This window comes from Ursus arctos, unplaced genomic scaffold (assembly GCF_023065955.2).
Source record: "Ursus arctos isolate Adak ecotype North America unplaced genomic scaffold, UrsArc2.0 scaffold_19, whole genome shotgun sequence".
Lineage (NCBI taxonomy): Eukaryota > Metazoa > Chordata > Mammalia > Carnivora > Ursidae > Ursus > Ursus arctos.
The window spans coordinates 26,688,666-26,709,482 of record NW_026622863.1 but is presented as its reverse complement, the minus strand read 5'-3'; the positions used below and the strand labels follow the sequence as shown (position 1 = coordinate 26,709,482).

Here is a 20,817-nt window from a genome sequence, read left to right as displayed (position 1 = left end):
TAACGTACTGTGCAAAACAAAACACAACTGTGAAAGAATCTGGCCTCCAAGCCATCATTTTTTACTCCGGCAATCTACCCATTTCTTTAGATACTCAACTTTATTTCTGGGTCTTATTTAAGCCAGACACATGACAGGTTACAAACCCTACAGGAAATTTATCACCGCTTCTGTTGTAAAAATGTTGAGGATGCAGTCTTTTACATTACTAAGAGACTCTTAGATAAAAGACCCATATAAGAAAATCTAGTTTAGGGGTGCCTGGCTGTTTCAGTTGGAAGAGCACAAAACTCTTGCTCTTGGGGTCGTGAGTTTGAGGCCCACATCTGGTGTAGAGATTACATACATACATAAATAAATGAAAATCTATTTTGGAATTCAGTAATTTTTCAGAAAAAATGTTTTGTTGTTCTTGAGGAAATGGTAAAAATCAGTAATATCTGAGTTTTCTATGTGCAAAACATAAACCATTTACTAATCTATTAATCTTCATAATAACCCCACACAGTAGTATGAAGATGGTCCCCATTTTACAGATGAGGAAACTGAGAAAAGAAAGGTTAAGGATCGGGACATGACTGGGTGGCTCAGTCAGTCAAGCCTCTGCCTTCAGCTCAGGTCATGATCCCAGGTTCCTGGGATGGAGCTCTGCGGGCCCAGGCTCCTTGCTCAGCGGGGAGCCTGCTTCTCCCTCTGCCTGTAGCTTCCCCTGCTTGTGCGTTCCCTCTCTCTCAACAAATAAATAAAATCTTAAAAAGGGGCGGGGGGAGGAGAGGTTAAGGATCTTGCTCAAAATCACAGATAGTAAAGTAACGAAGCCAGAATTTACATCCAGGAAGTCTGGTTCCTGTAGTCACGCTCTTAAATTCTGGTTTTAACAACCACATAACTGAATTCTTTTTCTTGGCTTAGCTGCCTCTCCAACAGCAAGCACAGTGACTTTGGGTTCTGAATTCTTCCTTAAATAGTTTTTTTAATAGATGTATGTCACCTCAAATCCACTGTACAGCAGGTCAGGGCTAAAGTAATTAAATACTGAATAAATTTATTTAGATTTAACGTATACAAAGAATGAATCAGTTTTAGAGTTATATAAAGTTGAGTTCTAATCCTCTCCCTAATATTTGCTAGCTGTGTGAATTTAAACAAGTCCCTTAATCTCTGAATCTCAGTTTTCTCATGCAATATGAGTATATTACCTACCTCGTGGGTTTTATTATAAAATTTGAAAGACTTTTCAAATGTGGCTACTAGAAATTTTTAAATTATACATCTGGCTCGTATTTTTATTTCTATTGAACAGCATCAAGCTAGATACTGCAGTAAAAAGTAAAAAGAAACAGGTGAAATTAGTTTGAATAATAGATTTTATTTAACCCAATATAGCTAAAATATCATTTCAACATATAATCAACACAAAAATTATTGGTTAGATATTTTACAACTTTCTTTTGTACTAAGGCTTCTAAATACAGTATATATTTTACACTTACAGCACATCTCAATTTGTATACTACATATCCATCAGAAATATTTTAACTGTATCTAGATTTCATAAAATTTACAATTGATAAAGTAGATTCACATACCCAAGTTGACTAAAACATTTAAAAGTTTTCCAGTAACTGCATCAGATACCCCCCAAAATTTTATTATCCTTTAATATTCACCTCAGTTGAACTAGCCACATTTCAAGAGACCAGGGGCTATGTAGCTACTGGCTATCCTAATGAACAGCACAAGTCTCACAAGTCTAATAAAATGCAATAAACGGTAGCTGTTTTTACACATAATTAAATGAAAATGGTACTGTGATTCATACATGCAGGTGAGAGAACCTAGATAGGAATCTTTTTATGGGTACATTATAAAGGAATTTCTGATGGGCAGGGTATCAAATTACTGATTTGATAGTGCCCTGGCTTATTCAAATAGAGGAAACAGATTAAGGGACTTAAAATTATGATTCCTATTCCCATTCAGAAAAACCTTTTCTTTGGTACCACAATTTTAGTAGTTTCCTTGAATATTAACACTTTCCACCTAAGAATTAAATGTTTTATCAAATAATTAAATTCCAGAACACCCAAAAAATACCGTCTAGTAAAGTTGGAAAGCATATTTTATTTAAACATAGTAATGACTCTCAGAATTATAGAGTGCTCTTCCACAAAATGAAATATCATCAGTCTTAAATCTATTGTATGATTTTAAATCCAAAAGTTGGTCTTTAAAGAACTTCTTTAACTCAATGATGTTAATAGTGGTTATTTCTGAGTGTAGGGATTAAGAGTCTCCCCCTCTCCACCCTTGACTATTTTTTACAGCCCAACATATCAGATTTCTGTAAATCTAACCTAAATGCACCACTTAAAATCAACCAACAAAAATATATGGACATCTATTTGGTTTATACTATGACATGCACTAAATGTACAACCACCTGGATCGCTTTTTGATGTGGTAAAAGCATATAACGTGTTCTATTCAGAGGAGACAGCTGTTGTTTTTGTTTGCCTAGTACCTGGTCCTCCTTTCCTCTGATATTAACACCTCAATTTTCCTTTGGGAAATTAATGCTCCCCCACTCTCAGTCTTGTATTTCTAGAGAAAGTTACCTCATTCCCAGCCCCAAGATAAGCATAAAACTAACCCAAGTCAGTCTGATAGGATTCAATCCTATTACTGTTTTGTTTTAACTCAGAGGTGGGGGGGGGGGGAGATCTCTTTTCACTGGACTTACTGAGCTGAACAAACGATAAACACGGCCATCTTTCCAGGTAAATTAAATATATCAAAACATTAACAATAGTTATCTTTGAATAATGGAAATATGGGTGGTATTTTTCTCCTAATGTTGCACATTCTTTTAATTTTGCAGTCTTTTCTTTAAAAACCTATTTAGCATATAATACAATTCTTAAAGTAAGTGAGATAGAATTAAATAGCATTAATAAGAATTAAAAACAACCCACTATACCCTTCCCTGTGACTCAGTCCCCCTTATCGTGTATAAACATGGAAAGAAGAAAGCAGTACTAAGAATATCATTCTCAGAGCTTAAACTGGCTATATCTAATAATATGCATTTGTGTGTAGAAGAAAATCAGGAGGCAGACCTGCATTGTGGCTACAGCATCAAGTAATGAGGTAATTACGGCAAAATCCATAAATGCTACTATGTGGCAACCACTTAATTTCTTTTACTTAGAAACATGTTCTAAGCATTCCTCCTTATACCATCTTACATACAGAATATAATTAAGGAAACATTTAGCAAACATTTCTTAAATATTCATTATAGTCCAGCCCCTTTGACAGACCAGTCACAAGCTTCTAGTTAATCCTGGTTAATCTTTAAACAAGCTAGTTGCCACCATCAAAACATACTCTAATTCACATAATGAGATTCCCAGTGGAAAGCACAACTGACAGCAATATCATGCCTTTCCAGGTCTGCAACTTTCTCAATTCTCCCCTCAGTTCCACAATGATCAGACTACATGACTATCAAAAGTATCCTGTCTTCCCTGACAGGAAAAGACTGACCGACCCTCCCTGAGCTACTATCATTCAAACAAGAGTACCCTTGCTAGATGTGGTCTCAGCCCAGCCTACCTGTCCAAAGTGAGCAGGGTAGCCCAGCATGTGCATATATAGTAATTTTGCCACATTCCGACACCGGTATGTATTGTCTTCTTCTCTAAAAGATGATCGGATTGCAGCACATTCTTTCTGGATCATTTCTCGTTCTTCGGCTTGCGTTCGGGCTGTCCGGATGGTCCGGATCAGCTCCCGCAATCTGATGGGGGCTGGCATCCTCTGGATATGGAAAAACATTAAATAAAAATGTTCACATTTTTTACTACCAAAACCATTCACACAACTTCCCACAAAAATTTCTAATTTTTAAGAATTTAAGATTTGCTAAGTCCAATGATACAAAGCTTCAGCAAAGCTATTACATAAAAACTCAACTCAGTACATTTCTGGAAAGAATACAAACAAGTGTTAAGTATTAAATTAAGCAAGATAAGACACAGAATATACCAATATGTAAAATCCATCATAATTATCAAAATATCTTAGGAACAAACTCAACCCAAATCTTTTTTCAATCCTTAAAGTAATTAAGAAAAGGTCTATGCCTAACCTTAAAGAAGACAAATATTTTTTGCTCAACTGTTAATATAATACAACAAATTAATTTTTGTTTACTATGTGAGTTTAGGAGTCAAGGTTAATTTTTTTCTCCATATAGAAATCTAGTTGTCCCAGCACCATTTGTTGAAGGAATACCCTTTCTCCCATTGACTAAACTTGGCCTCTCAACAAAATTTAATTCAAAATGGGTCATAGCCCTAAACAATAAAGCCAAAACTAAAAATCTTCCACTAGAAAACATAGGAGGAAATCTCTGGGAACTTAGGTTAAGCAGAGATTTCATATACAACAAGCACAAAATATGAAAGAAATAATAAATCTGACTTGACAAAATGCTAAAACTTTTGCTTTTCAAAAGATGCAAATAAAGCAAGCAAATAAGGCAAATAAAATTCCTATCTTACAAAGGACATGTATTCAGAATATATAATTTTACAACTCAATAATAAAACATCTTTTTAAAAAATGAGTAAAAGATCTGGAGAGACACTTCTCAAAGAAGATATATGAATGGCTATAAACACATGAGAACATGCTCAGCGTCATTAGTCAGCAGGGAACTGCAAATTAAAACTGTAAGACAGCACCCTACACCATTAGAATGGCTAAAATTTAAAAGACTGGCCATACCAAGTGTTGATGTAAAACTAACTTTCTTTTTTTCTCATTTTTAAAATTCATTTATAATTACTAAAAACCCAGGAACAACTCAAATGTCCAAAACTGGTAATTAATAATGGTATACCCACATAAATGAATACTTCTCAGAATAAAACAGAACCAACACAACATGCAAGAGTCTCAAAAACATTATGCTGAGCAAACAAACAGGAATAAGAAAGTACACACTGTATGATTTCACTTACAAGAAACTCTAGGCTAATCTATAGCAATGCTAAAGAGATCAATGATTGCCTAGGGTTGAGGGTGGGGATGGGAATCAACTGGGATGCAAGGAAACCTTTTGGGGTGACAAATGTTTATGATGGGTATATGACCTCTCAAAATTCATTGAAATGAACACTTAAAACAAGTGCATTTTATTGTATGTATATTATACCTTAATAATGTTAAGAAAAATGATAAAAATTAGATAAAAACATCATTACAATCATCTTCAGTACATACAAGCTGTGAAATCCTTAAACCAGTAATTCTCAAAATTGTTTCTAATAGCACAAACCAGGAAGATATCCCAGTCCCATTAGTTCACTATAGCATCACTCCTCAAGGTAGGGATAGTATATCAGGAACTTACAAGAGTTTTCTAGGTATTGGTATGTTCCTTCCTATGGCCCTCTTAAGGTCACATTACTAAACTATATAAAGCTACCTGTATAATATTTTGTTACTTTTTAATAGAAATACTGTGGCCCTAGTGTTTGAACATTTGTACATTCACTGTCTTCATTATTTCATTTGTCCCAACCCATTTTGAAGTAAGGGCAGAGATCATTACCCCTGCTTTGCCCGTGAAGAAACGTCATCTCAGAGCAATTGTGCAACTTAAGATCACAAAGGTGGTAAGTGACAGGGCCAGCACCTGAACTCCAAGGATTAGAACTCCAAGGCTAGAGTTCTTCTCAATACTTCAAAAATGAACATTATCTTTACAGATAATATTATATGATTGCTAGGATTTGTTTCAAAATACTCCAGGGGAAAATAAGTATTGAGGGAAAAAATGAAACAAAATGGACAAAATGTTGATCACTGCTGGGGGCATATGGTAAGTATATGAAGTTGCATTGTATTACTCTATTTTCACGTATATTAGACATTTTCATAATCAAAAGCTTTTTAAATGTCAAAAAGTGGGGTGCCTGGGTGGCTCAGTCGGCTAAACCTCTGCCTTCAGATCAGGTCATGATCCCAGGACCCTGGGATCCAACCCCATGTCAGGCTCTCTGCTCAGATGGAAGCCTGCTTCTGCCTACTCTGCCTGCTTGTGCTCCCTCCTTCCCTCTCTCTCAAATAAATAAATAAAATCTTTAAAAATATAATAAGTAATAAAAATAAATAAAGTCAAAAAGCTTCAATAAACAAAGCATTTAAGTCCTTAAAATTTTTTATAAATTGAGGCACCTGGGTAGTCAGTCGGTTAAGCATCTGATTTGGTTTTGGCTCAAGTCCTGACCTCAGGGCTCATGGTCACGATCCAGTCCCGCATCCAGGCTCTGTGCTTAGCATGAGTCTGCTTGGATATTCTTCCCCCTCTGCCCCTTACTCTGCTCACACACATGCGTGCGCAAGCGCGCGTACTCTCTCTCCCTCTCTCTCTCTCAAATAAATACATCTTTAAAAAAAATCTTATTTGGGTGCCTGGCTGGCTTGGTGGGAGATCATGTGACTCTTGATCTCAGGGTTATGAGTTCAAGCCCCACATGGGGTGCAGAGATGACCTAAATAAATAAAGATTTTTTTAAAGAAAGAATTTTATTTATCATTAACCCAAATTTCGTGTGTGGGGAACAAAAGAAGACTACGGCAACTAAATCAATCAAGGTCAAGTAGTAATACTCTGCTGGAAAATAACTTTTCTCTATGAAGGCCTCAATGAATCTATGAAGCAAACAAGACTATCAGAAAAAGCCCAAATCTATTTCCAAAACACTTAGTCCAAAAAGGGGGGGAAAAGTCACAAGAGTTTAAGCCAACTGAGAGAAAAACAAGTTACCCAGAGCAATTTCTCAGTTCAGCCACAGAGTCACAGACTTACAGTTTATGCCACTAGCTTTTTATGGAGGAAACTGACCAGACTGTTAACTACCTTGTACAAGGTCAAAGAATTAATTACTAGCCTGACTCACATCTTGTGATTCCCCCAATCAGCACTCTTTCTCCAGCACCAGGCTATCTCTAGAGAAAAGCAGTAATTTTTTTCCTTGGCTGTGACAACTTACTTCTACTTATTTCTTTTTTTTATCACAAGAAAATGTCTTAGTAGGCATGAATGAAAAAGTTCATTTACATAATAAAGAATTTAGTATATTTCAAAATACATTCTAAGTTCAAAACTAAACAAAAAGTTCTAGTTCCGGGGAAGATGGAGTAAACACACTCCATGGAGACGCCTGTCTCTCCTTCTGACCACAACTATAAATCCTGGACAAAATGCGTGGCACAGCAACCCAAGGACTCAGAGAAGTAAATGACAGCGCATTCGAGAAAGACAGCAGAATTTGAAGTTCCATCAAAATGGCGAGAGGTTATCATTTTTCCTCCAGTACTGCCCAGCCTAGACCCAATGACAACCCGAAACCCAGAAATGCTCACTGAGTACAGACAAGGCGCTCTAAGAAAAACCCTCTCTTTCTGGTCCAGGAAGCAGGAAAAGAAGGTAGAAATTCTCTTTTGGCTTTTTATTTTTTCCTTCCCTCCACCCCTGCCTCTAGCCAACCCTGCAATGGCGGTGGCTGTGGCAGAACAGCAATGAATTAACAGGCAGGCATCTAAAAACTGGGGAAGGGGAACTCATCTCTCTGACCAGAGGAGCTGTGATCCTAAGAGTGTGGAGTAAATCACTTTCTATTCTCCCACTCCACGATAAAAGAATTCACCAAGAAAATACAACAACCCTAATTGCAAATACAGAGTTATATATAGAGTTACATAACTCTATATATAATAGAGTTAAAAAATACATGAATAAAAAATTGACAGATACCAAAGATATCCCAATTATAGAGACTTCAACATGCCCCCTAAGTAAATGATAAAATTACAGAGTATCAGCAAAGATATAAAAGACCTGAATGCCATCATCAACTGACTGGATCTAACCAATAGTTATGGAACAACTCAATCAACAATGGCAAAACAAACATTCTTTTCAAGTGCAAACAGAACATTCACCAAAATAGACCATGTCCTGGGTCATTAAAAAAAAAAAAAGTTTATAAATTAAATGAATGGAAATCATATAGTCTCTGACCATTAATAGAATTAAATTAGAAATCAATTAACAGAAAGCTAACTGGAAAATTTTCCATGGACTTGGAAATTTAAACATTCCCAAATAATCCACTGGTGAAAGAGGAAATATCAAGGGACATTGGTAAATATATGGAACTGAACAAAAACATAAACACACATTAAAATTTGTGGTACACACTTAGGTAGTGCTTGATAGAAAATGAACAGCATTAAATTCTTGTGTCAGAACAGAAGAAACATCTCAAGTAATCTAAGCTTCTATTTAAGAAACTAGGAAAAGAGAAAAATAAATCAAAGAGAAGTAGGAAAAAAAGCATATAACAAAAAACAGAAATCAATAAAATTAAAAACAGAAATCAGGTCAAGTCAACGAAACCAAAGGCCAGTTCTTTGAGAAGACTAATAAAATTGATAAACCTCTAGCTAGATGATAAAAGAGAAACAACCCAAATTACCAGTATTAGTAACGAAAGTGGATATCACCACACACATTAAAAGGAATTAATTAGGTGATACTATGGCATCACAGTGCACATCACAACTGGACATTCATATGCAAAAAAACTGAATCTCAACCTAAATCTCACACCTTATACAAATATCAACTCAAAATGGAGCACACATCTAAATGTAAAATACGCAACTATAAAAAACTGTTAGAAGATGACAGAGGAGGGGCGCCTGGGTGGCTCAGTCTTTAAGCGTCTGCCTTCGGCTAAGGGCATGAGCCCCACGTTCTGGGATTGAGCCCCACATCAGGCTCCTCTGCTAGAAGCCTGCTTCTTCCTCTCCCACTCCCCCTGCTTATGTTCCCTCTCTCGCTGGCTGTCAAATAAATAAATAAAATCTTAAAAAAAAAAAAAAAAGATGACAGAGGAGAAAATCTTCATTACCTGGGGTTAGGCAAAGAGTTCTTGGACGTAATAACAAAGTCACATCCATGAAAGAATAAATCATAAAACTGGACTTCATAAAAATTACACTTTTGCACATTAAAAAACATTGTTAAGAAAATGAAAACACAAGTTACAGATTGGGATATTTACAAATTGCATATCCAACAAAGGACTTGTAATCAAACTATAAAAAGGAACTCTCAAAACACAGCAGTTAAACCCAATTTTTAAAAATGGGCATTAAGTTTTGAGAATCTTGAATTCAGAAAGCAGCAGGATCAAAATCTTTCACCAAGAAAGTGAAAAAAAAAAAAAAGTTTAACAGTTCAAGGCCCATTAACTACAGTTAACAGAGAAAACAGTATCATAACTAATATCAACACAAGCATTATTTATATCCATTTCAAAGGGAGAAGAGAGAATGTAAAAAATATGGAATCAGAAGTTAGCTTCACGCATCTCTTTTTCCTCTCCTTACTCAAGTCGTCGTCGCACTATCCCAGAGATGACCTAAGTAATAGGGAAACATGTTATACCAAAAAGTTGCCAACTCTCATTCAACAAATATTTGCTGAGCCTTCTCTGTGTCAGGCATTGCGATAAACGCTGGCGACTGCCAAGGTCATGATCTCTACCCTTAAGAACTCAGAAGTCTAGTGAGGAAAACAGATTTTTACAATTTCAGCAATATAAAAAAGCAGCAAGAACCGCTTTTGCTGACCAGTGACAGAACAGAAAATTGTATTTATAGTAAGCTAAAGTGTGTCATGGTCAAACATTCAATATATTTAGAAAGTTCTTCTTTTGCAAAATTAAGTTCCTTCTTGATTAATCCAACAACTCCAAAATTCCACATAGAAAGAGATCGATAGCACAGTACCAGTCCACAATTTCTCATCCTAACCCTTTAAAAATAAAACTTAGAATTTTCTGAATTTTAGAAAGGTAATGCAGTGCATATATTATAGGTCATAACTCGCCTACTATGTCCGGGGTAGCAGTTCCATTATATAAAAAATATTTCTGCAGCAACATGTGTGAATATTCATTCACACCAAATGAGAAAAAATAAATACTACAGCCTCATGTCTGGTCACATCAGATTTTTAACACCAAAAGAATTATGAAAACTCCTGGGTTTTTGGTTTTGTTTAATTTCAGAAACTGAGATAAAGGATTGTGGAGATTTTACCCTTATTAAAGGACCCTAATCATTGTTAAAAATGTTTAACTAACTGAGCCACACAGGCCCCCTGTAAAAGAACCTATTCTTTAGAGATACAAAAATGCAGTAAGAAAATAAGAACATGCATGTGAAACATAAAGATCAACAAAGTGGGACATCTGGGAGAGGGGAATATGATGAAGAACATATATTTTATGTCTGAAATGTTTCATATTAAAAATTAAATTCAGGGACACCTGGGTGGCTGGGCTGCCTAAGCATCTGCCTTCAGCTCAGGTCACCATCCCAGGGTTTGGGACTGAGTCCCGAAGCAGGCTCCCTGCTAACTGCTTCTCCCTCTGCCTGCCGCTCCCCCTGCTTGTACGATCACACTCGCTCGCTCTCTCGCTCTCTGACAAATAAATAAATAAAATATCTTTAAAAATTAAGCAAATAAAAGTTAAATTCAAATACATCTAATCTATGTAGTGAATACTGTAGACCCCATAATCTGGAAAACACAACCTACTTGCTCTTATTATAATGTTCAAGATTTCCTTATGTTTTAAGAATTGCTTGCCTTTCCAAATACTCAAAAACCACAAGACTCCTTAAAATACAATAGCTTAAACATCTATTGTTAGTATTAATAACAAATGATCCTGTTTTTAAAAATAAAGTAAGAATATGGGGTATAGTGATGATTCAGCTAAACAGGACACAGCTGAAAACTCAAAACACATCTTTATAACCTCATGCGGCAATACAGAGAGCATCCCATCAACATGCTAAAACAACTACTTTACTCTATTTGCAGGCTGACATAGCTGAGAACTCAAAACAAACACATCTTTATAACCTCATGGAGCAATACAGAGAGCATCGCACCAACATACTAAAACATACACTTTACTCTATTTGCAGGCTCTAATTTACAAATTAGAGAACTGGAAGGGAAAGAGAAGGGGGTGGGAACCAGGAGACAGAGGCTGTTTTAGGGAAGAACACTGATGGTCATCAAAATGTCATCTAACAGTAAGGGAAGAAACAACAGCAGCAGCAATGCAAACAAAACCTACATATAGCAGAAACAAGTATCCACACAGCTTACTAGCAAGATTAATAAATTCTACAGATTTGCTATACAACATAGTGCCTACACATAACAATACTGTATTGTGCAACTAAAAATCTGTCAAGAGTAGAAATCTGCTTGCATTCTTACCACAATTTTAAAAAGTTTGTACCCTTTAAATCATCGATTTTTATCCTATAAAAATTTTAAGTGATTAATCAAAAGAAAAAGATCAAATTACTAGTAAATCTCTGCCTCTGAGTTCCATATAATTACCTTATCAATTTTTTTTTACAAATCCAAAATTAAAGTTCTTACCTTAAATATACACACAGCATAGTAATCTGAGCCTATTTAGTGTACTAGCAAAAAGCATTCAACTCTCCCTTAAGAATATTAAATAACAGAGTGCCATAATTGGTTTTTACAGTAAGACCCTGCTTTATCAAGAAGTGGTTCAATAACATCAACATTTAACATTTAATGCAGAGGAGGAAACCTTAATATAAAACTGTATCCCAACATCAAATCATATACATTAAATATGTACATTAATGCATTTATGTATGTTATATATAATTTGTAATTCAATCCATAATGCATTTATAATCTCATTACAGACATTAAATATTGTGTAAACCTCAATAAAACTTTTTTAAAAATTAGATGACAATTACATTAAAAAAATTGTGCCTGTGGAATGACCAATTTCTAAAAATTGTAGAGTTCAGACACTGTCTGCTCTTAAACTACTTGACCCATCCAAGGCAGAGAAAGATACGTTAAAGTCTACCATTACACTGTTGTCTGAGTGGCTCAGTCATTTAAACGTCTGCCTTCTGCTCCGGTCATGGTCCTGGGGTCCTGAGATCAAGCCCCACATCTGGCTCCCTGCTCATCGGGGAGCCTGTTTCTCCCTCTCCCCCTCACCCCACTCCCACCCCTGCCTGCAATCTCTCAAATAAATAAATCTTTTTTTTTTTTTTTTTTTTTTTAATTAAGAGGTTCCTGGGTGGCTCAGTCAGTTATATGTTGCCTTCCTCTGGGTCATGATCTCAGTGTCCTGGGATTGAGCCCAGCGGGGAGGGCTCCCAGCTCAGCGGGCGGGCTCCGCTGCTTCTCCCTCTCCCTCTGCCCCACTCCCTCCCCCTGTGTTCCCCCTCCATGCTCTCTCCCTCTCCCTAATTAAGTAAATAAAATCTTTTAAAAAATGTTTTAATTAAAAAATAAAGTCTACCATTATAACTGTGTTTCTGTCCATTTCTTTTTTATCTATTTACATTTAGTATTTCATAGTTTTATTCAATGCCTGTATGTCCATCTGTTTTATATTTACAAAGTTTGTACACTTTGTAAAAATAAAATGTCCGTTTCCATCCTAAAATACTTACTAGGGCAAGGATGGGAAAGGAACACAGAAAAATTAAAATTCTAACTTGTTAAGATACAGAGATTGTGGATAAATGTATTTATTTCATTCCTGTTATTCAGTTAAGTGTTCAACTCTTTCTTTCTTCTCTTTATTAAAGATTTTATTTATTTGAGAGACAGCAAGAGAGCACAACAGGGGAAGCAGCAGAGGGAAAGGAAAAAGCAGGCTCCCCACTGAGCAGGAAGCCCAATGTGGGGCTTGACCCCAGGACACCAGCATCATGACCTAAGCCAAAGGCAGACACTTAAACGAATGAGCCGCCCAGGTGCCCCCTAAGCATCTGACTCTTGATTTTGACTCAGGTCATGATCTCAGGGTCGTAAGATTGAGCCCCACATCGGACTCTGCACTGAGCATGAAACCTGCTTGGGATTCTCTGTCTCCCTCTCCTTCTGCCCCTCTTCCCTCACCCCCTGCACACTCACTCACTCTCTCTCTCTCTCTCTCTCAAAAAAATAATAAAAAATAAAAAATGTTGAAAAATAAAAAGAACATAAAGACGTGTGAACTTCATTTTTGAAACGTTTCTATCCAAAATGTAAACAAAATTAGGTTTTGGAGCTTAAGCTAAATTAATTACTTTATATACCCCAAAAATAACCAGAATTATGAATGCTTACTTTAGGAAAGAAACATAAAAGACAAAAAACAATGACTGTGTATGTTCCAATTCTCCTAAAATGTATTCCAAAATGGAGAAAATGGTTATTTTCCAAAATCTCCACAAATCTCGTTGATTTTTTTTAAAAGACTTTATTTATTTGAGAGAGAGTGTGCACGTGCGGGCGGGGGGGGGGGGCGATAGAGAAGGACACAGGGCTTGATCCCAGAATACCGGGACCATGACCCAAGCCAAAGGCAGACGCCCAACCTACTGAGCCACCCAGGGACCACACAAATCTCTTTAATTGATAAAGATTTTCCTCATACTGCAATACTAACCCCAGGCCATGATTACCTTTTTTTTTCTTTGAAATGTGTATTTTTCCCCACTCAAATATAAGCTCCTAAAGGCCAGATCCTTATTAATCTTATTTATCCCTGTATTCCCCTTACCTAAGAGTAGGAACTTGAGAAATACTGTGGTTAACTGAATTCCAAAAGCTACAAGACTCTTAGATAAAGAAAATGTACTTGTCCTTTCCAAAGCAAACAAAGTAAAGGTGCACCACTGGCTACTTACCAACAGCCATGGGAAGCCATCAGGACTCAATCCAGTCCTCTATTCTACCTTGCTCAATTAACTTTCTACTTCTCAGCTCACACTACCTGGCTGTGAGCTCTGAACCAATGACAGCCCAGTTAAGAATATATAACCAAAAAGCTGGGGCTCCTGCTGTGCATTGTCCTTCTTCCCCCAAACCTGAAGCTATGTGAACTCTAATCTAAAAAAATCCTAAATTAAAAGCAATTTCTCAATATTAAAATTACCTCCTTCTCTATCCAATACAAAAACTGTACTTGAAGTCTTTCTTGATAAACAATAAGAAAAGATTCAACAATTAGATTTCAATTAACTTTGCCAGTGATTACCCTATAACATCTAGTCCCAGATTTAAGAATGGCTAAGAACACCCAGATTTAAGAATGGCTAAGAACACCCCTCTTGCCTAAGTTAACACTAGGCAAAACCCTTCAAAAGAAGTTAATGTGCTCTCCCACCTTCATTCTCCACATGGCCACTTTTTTTCAAATTAATAACAACAGTGCTTTTATTTTTCTTTTTAAGATTTCATTTATTTCTATGAGGGGGGAGAGAGACAAGGAGACTCCTTGCTGAACAGAGTCTGGTACAGGGCTTGATCCCACGACCCTGAGATCATGACCTGAGCTGAAATCAGGAGCCAGAGGCTTAACTGACTGAGCAATCCAGGGGCCCCTCTCCACATGGCCATATTTTTAGATTATGCTCCACACAGAAGCCCTATTTCAGATTTTTATTGCATATGATAACTGAATTGCTTTAATGCATTTACAACTTAGAAAACACTATGACCAAAGTAATAAGGAAGCTTACACCAAACTGATCAACAGTATTAAGCTTTGATCAGACTTGTACTTTCCAAAATATCTTATAGATACCAGCTGTTACTAATCTGACTTAACTGGGTTCTTTTCACCCTCTTTGTGTTTCTGAGGATTGCTTTCTTTTGAGTACCGGGGAGTACAAAGGGGGAAGCAGTGCACATGTATCTCCCCTGTATGAAGAAGTGTTCTTACTGAAGGGAAATGTTTTACAGAATAAAGAAAAAGGGAGAGTAGTGTTAGTACATCACTGTTTGAATAAGAGAGACTATTATCTGGGGATAAGTATTTGGTCACTACAGAGGTAAACACCATTGCCAGACAGGGATACTTCTTTCACTGGGTTTCACCAGGGCCTAGAATGATGAAACATTCAGATCATTCAACTTTATATGCTCTGGCTTCAGGGACATGATGCAACTTTGTAATTATCAATCATCTTCCCAAATATCTTGTCTCCCAAATTCCTCCACACAAGGAAAGGGGTGCCCTGGAAATCAGATAGGTAATTCAGGAGAAAAGCACAGCCCCTTGTGAATTACAACATTGTTATTCTACCTCACACATCAGTGAGTTTGATTAGGCTAAATCATTCCCAAATGAAACACTAAAATGGAATTTTTCCATCTTCAAGGCTAAGGAATAGGCTGTGAAATGTGTAACAACATCAAGATACCACCACACCCTGTCTAGGCAGCCAGCTGGCATTCCTCTAAGTAGAAGTCCTAAGCTCAATTCTCCCTAAAATGCCACAGTAATTACAGAAATCGTCTTTTAAAATTATCTAACCAAAATTCACTGAAACTGAGAATTTAAAAATAGATGAATATAAATGGAAATATGCCTTCTGAACGATTTAATTGCATTAAGATGCATGAATATCAAAGCCAAATAAGGGGCGCCTGGGTGGCTCAGTCGGTTAGGTGGCCGACTGCTCAGTTCATGATCTCAGGGTCCTGGCATCAAGCCCCTCATCAGGCTCCACACTCAAGAAGGAGTTTGCTTGAGAATTCTCTCATCCTCTGCCCCTCTTGCCGTCAGGTGCTCTCTCTAAATAAACAACTTTTTTTAAAAAGACCAAATAAACAATGATAAACATGATTAATATCTAATTTGACACTGATGAAAAGCAATTTCTACTCTCAACCCTAGTATTATTAGCAAAAAAAATGTCGTAAGGAGCCCACAAATATCAAGAATTGTCACAAAATTCTCAAAACAAAAAATTTGTTTTTAAAGCTATGTCCCAAAGGGTATAATAAATGTTAGAGATAGACTATCTGTGCCTTGTATAAACACAGATGCCTTTTTAACTTTTTTATATTTTCTGCTCTCTTTTAAATAATGAACATATATTTGAGCAATAAATCTTGCTTTGAAAATTCAAAGTAATAAAAATCAGAGTAACAGATTAGAAAGGAAAACTGTGAACTTTCAAAAAAACAAGACAGCATTCATCATGAAAGGACAGAGTCACATTTATCTAAAGGCATTTTCTACAGGAGGACATTAGAAAGTTTATTAGAAAGTTACTAGAAAGTGATTTCACACAAAAACAACAAAGTTTCCCAAGCATATTCTTCATAAATCCAAGTTCTGTTAAATTCTGGATACCAAGAAAGGAGGGGAAGGGGATATGGTCCAAGGAAATTAAAGATCCATTTTTTAACCCATGTTTCTGACACCAGTTAGAAACAGAGGCGGAAGAGGGGCCTGGGTAGCTCAGTCAGTTAAGAGCCCAACTACTGATTTCAGGTCAGGTCATGACCTCAGGGTCGTGAGAGCAAGTCCCATGTCAGGCTCTGCACTGGGCATGGAGTTTGAGTAAGATTCTCTCTCTCCCTCTCTTAAAAAAAAAAAAAGAAGAAGAAGAAGAAAAATAAAAATAAAAGAAATAGAGGAAAAGTCCAATTGACAACAGTATCAAAAACTATAAAATGCCTAGCAACAAATTTAGCATGAAAGGCATAAGAACTACATGAAGAAGACTATCAAATCTACAAAACATTTATTGAAGAACCTAAAACTGAAACAGGGGCTGAACAAATTGAAATTCATCATAAGGAAAAATTTAGACCATTAAAAATGTCTGGCCTCTCAAAATTAATATATGAATATAGTGTAATTCCAAACAGTGGACTTTCTGTGAAGTTTACTGAACGCAACAGGATTTTCAATCAATAGGTGTAAAAATAAATGTTAAAGAATAGTTAAGAAAATGAAAAAGTACAGTGATAGGAGCTTTTCTTTTCTTTTAAAGATTTATTTATTTTAGAGGGAGAGAGCATGAGTGGGAGGGGCAGAAGTAGAGGGAGAGAAAGAATCTCAAGCAGACTCCGCACAGAGCAGGAAGCCTGATGGGGGGCTTGAACTCATGACCCTGAGATCATGACCTGAGCCAAAAACAAGAGTGTGATACTTAACCAACTGTGCCGCTCAGGTGCCTCAATAGGAGTTTTTCTTAACAGAGTGTAACTTTTTACAAAATTACTACACTCAAAAAAGTAAAATAATAGTAAAGAAAAAAAAAAAGAACCAGAAATAGAGCAAACATATATGAGAACATAACATACAACATGGCGTTTAATTGGGGCACTTGGGTGGCTCAGTGGGTTAAGTGCCTTCAGCTCAGATCATGATCTCAGGCCCCACATCAGGCTCCTTGCTCAGTGGGGGAATCGGCTTGTCCCTCTCCCACTGCCCCTCCCCCTGCTTGTGCGCGCTCTTGCTCTCTCAAATAAAATATATATTTTTTTAAAAAGATGGCATTTAATTCACTAAGGAAACCATACTTTAATCTTCATGTAGTTGGCTCTCTATACAAAGGAAAACCATATAAAACCCACTGCTTCGTATCCTAAAAAAGTTAATTCAAGATAAAGAAATACATGTGTCACACAACAAAGAATTAATATACCATAAAGGGTTCCTACAAGATTTAAAAAAAAAAAAAAAAGAGGAAAAACAAAAGAAAAATGAACAAAGGACATGAACAGAAAATTCTCAATAAAGGAAATCCAAACAGCAAAAAGCATATCAAAAGAGGCTAGCTCCAATAATGGCCAGGAAAATTAAGACGAACTGAAAGAGGATTCATTACCTGGCAGACCAGTAAAAATTAAATTATTTACATTTAATGATGTGATGATACAGGAAACTCACTGCTAGTGAAGGTAGAAATGACAACCTACTTAGAGAATAATCTGGCAATAAAAACATTTAAGGTATATTTCCTTTAACCCAGAAATCCCATCTTGGAGAATCTAGTCTGTAGAAATAAAAGTAGCAGCAAATGAAGTGACATGTACAAGGATATTTACTGTATCACTGTTTCTATTAAAAAAATCTAGAAGCAACCTAAATGTCCATAAGAAAATAACTGAATAGGGGCACCTGGGTGGCTCAGTCGGTTAAGCATCTGACTCAATTTCAGCTCAGATCATGATCTCAAGGTCCTGGGATCGAGCCCTACGTTGGGCAACGCACTCAGCTGGGAGTATGCTTAAGGATTCTCTCCCCCTGCCCCTCCTCACCCCACCCCACTCCCCACACTCTCTAAAAATAAATAAATAAATAAATATTTTTAAAAAATAACTGAGTAAGTTATGTATGATACACGTTCATGCCGAGACGTTAACAGGGATGTTTAAAAAACAAGACTGAATTACATTTATTGACCAGGATGCGTTAAGAAAAGCTTGTTACAGAATAATATAATAAGTATGATCTCCCTTTTGTAAAAATAAAGAATCCTTATAAATGTGCACATTTAGGTTACTATATATAACACTTGACCATGCACGGAGAAAAATACTTAAGTATATGGGGCGCCTGGGTGGCACAGTCCTTAAGCATCTGCCTTCGGCTCAGGGCATGATCCCAGCGTTCTAGGATCAAGCCCCACATCAGGCTCCTCCGCTAGGAGCCTGCTTCTTCCTCTCCCCCACCCCCTGCTTGTGCTCCCTCTCTCGCTGGCTGTCTCTGTCAAATAAATAAATAAATAATCATTTTAAAAAAAAAAAAAAGAATCATCAATGCTTAAAAAAAAAAAAGAAAGAAAAGAAAAATACTGAAGTATACCCATAACCTGGTAAAATGCTGGGGAATAACAATGAAGAGACTGAGGGAAATTAATAGCTTTAAATATGTCTTTTAGATTTTTTCATTTATTATAATGGACACCTGTTATTTTGTAAATTAAAAAGATAGATTTAAAAAAACTCTTAGCACTATAAAAGTATATTATTCACACAGGAGGAGAGAGACAGTAACAAATCATTGAACTGCATCAACATATTTCCATTTGGGGGGAAAAGACTGAAGTTCTCAACTTAGTATCAGTTTCTTTAGCAAAATGAATTACATATTAGGTATTCAAAAGAAAGAAGATGGGGAAGAGTGGGTTTCTTTGCTGCCACTTGAAACTTTTGCAAAAGAAAGAGTTTGAGTAAATCACAAATAAAGAATAATGCCAATTTCAAAATTAAACATCTAAATAATATTTTCAAGGACACAGACACAAGGTTTTGTATGTTTTCTAAATCTGAAAATAAACTTCACTGACATCAATTCTACAAGTCACAAGTAAATGACCTGCAGTATCTTCTCGTAACTCAGGACCCTGACTGCTTTTGGCTCTGGCATCAACCAATTACCATATATCTGAGTACCTGAACAATTTTTCCATATTATTTTCATTCATATCATCTATTCCGTGGAGCAGCTACTAAGGGCCAGGCACTGTACTATGGATGTCATAAATTAGATAGTTCTTGTCCTCTGAAAGCTCAAGGAGAGGTAGACAAATTCAAGTACTTTAACGGAAGTGCTACACCCCATTGCCTGGGGTGGAGGGAAAGGAAGAACACGTTCACTAGGTAGATGCCAGAAAAGCGAAGCATTCCAGGTATACGCAGAACAGGTACAAAGAAAATGAAAGAACATGGAGTATTTGAGGAACATGGAGTATTTGAGGAACAGTATTAAAAAAAAAAAAAAAACAGTGTAGGGGTGCCTGGCTGGCTCAGTCCATACAGCATGCAACTCCTGATCTTGGGGTTGCTGAGTTCAAGCCCCACATTGGGTGTAGAGCTTACTTTTAAAATTTTAAAAATAAAGTTCAGTGTGTGTAAATAAAAATAATACAACTAAATGCTAGTAAGCTACTTCCCTCATTCTACTTTCTTAAATAATCAACACCATTTACTAAGCTTTCATCATGGAATGTTTCTAAAGAAAACATAAAGCCCAACTTTCACTGGCAGAGACAAACACACATTTAAAAAACATCACATATCCAGAGTACTACCAGAAAAAGCTCTTCTCGCAACAGCGTACTTTCAATAAATCATACCCAAAACCTAGTATCTACAAAAATATTATTTTCACTTACTTTCTGCATTCATCTCAAACCAATGTTTTCACCATATTTTAATTTCAAAAGTTTCAAAAAGTGGGAAGGTAACCAAATCCTTTGTGCAGACTTTAAAAAGGAATTTTAAAAAATTAACTTCCCTTCCTTTTCTTCAGCTTAAAACGGAATAATTTCCCAATAGTGAGGTTTAGTAAATAGCTTCACTAAAATGAGCTGTAAAAACACTAATGGAACTCCTTTTACTTTGAGCTGTACAACCATATGACCATTTACTAAAGTTAGATCTTTTAAACTAATAGTGTATGTCCTTTATTCTGTATCAGTCTCATTTTTAACTTTGCGAGCAGAGTGCAAATATTTTACAATCCCAAAAATCTAAGATCATGTCTTTCTCATATTTGGTCTTCCCAAAAATCCATAACATTAACCTCAAGGCCAAACAAGCTGAAAAGCCTAGGATGCTCAGTAAAACACAAGAAAGGTGGAGTGAGCAAAGCAACTGCCTATCAGGTTACACTGTGACTGTTGCACTGTTACAACAGAGAAAGGAGGTAAAAACTACTTGCCTTTAAGATGTCTTTATTTATAAAGTACAAAGGTCACATATGTTTTCATCATCTTTTAAAAAACTATGATTTTTTCCTTTGAAACCTATTTTTCACTGACATTTATAACTTATTTTCTCTCTCCAATTGTCTGAGTAAGACAAAAAACAAAACAAAACAAAACTTCCAAGTGCCTGGTGAAAAA

At 36.3% G+C, this 20,817-nt stretch overlaps 1 protein-coding gene across 1 annotated transcript in view; it reads right to left on the bottom strand.

The window, feature by feature from the left end:
- Positions 1-20,817, bottom strand: part of AP1G1 (adaptor related protein complex 1 subunit gamma 1) — a 71,773-nt gene that overhangs the window by 47,038 nt on the left and 3,918 nt on the right. Inside the window, exon 2 of the mRNA XM_026495159.4 lies at positions 3,619-3,822. Within this exon, the coding sequence (XP_026350944.1) occupies positions 3,619-3,819 (201 nt within the window). The 5' untranslated portion in view covers positions 3,820-3,822. The remainder of the gene's footprint in view (positions 1-3,618; positions 3,823-20,817) is intronic.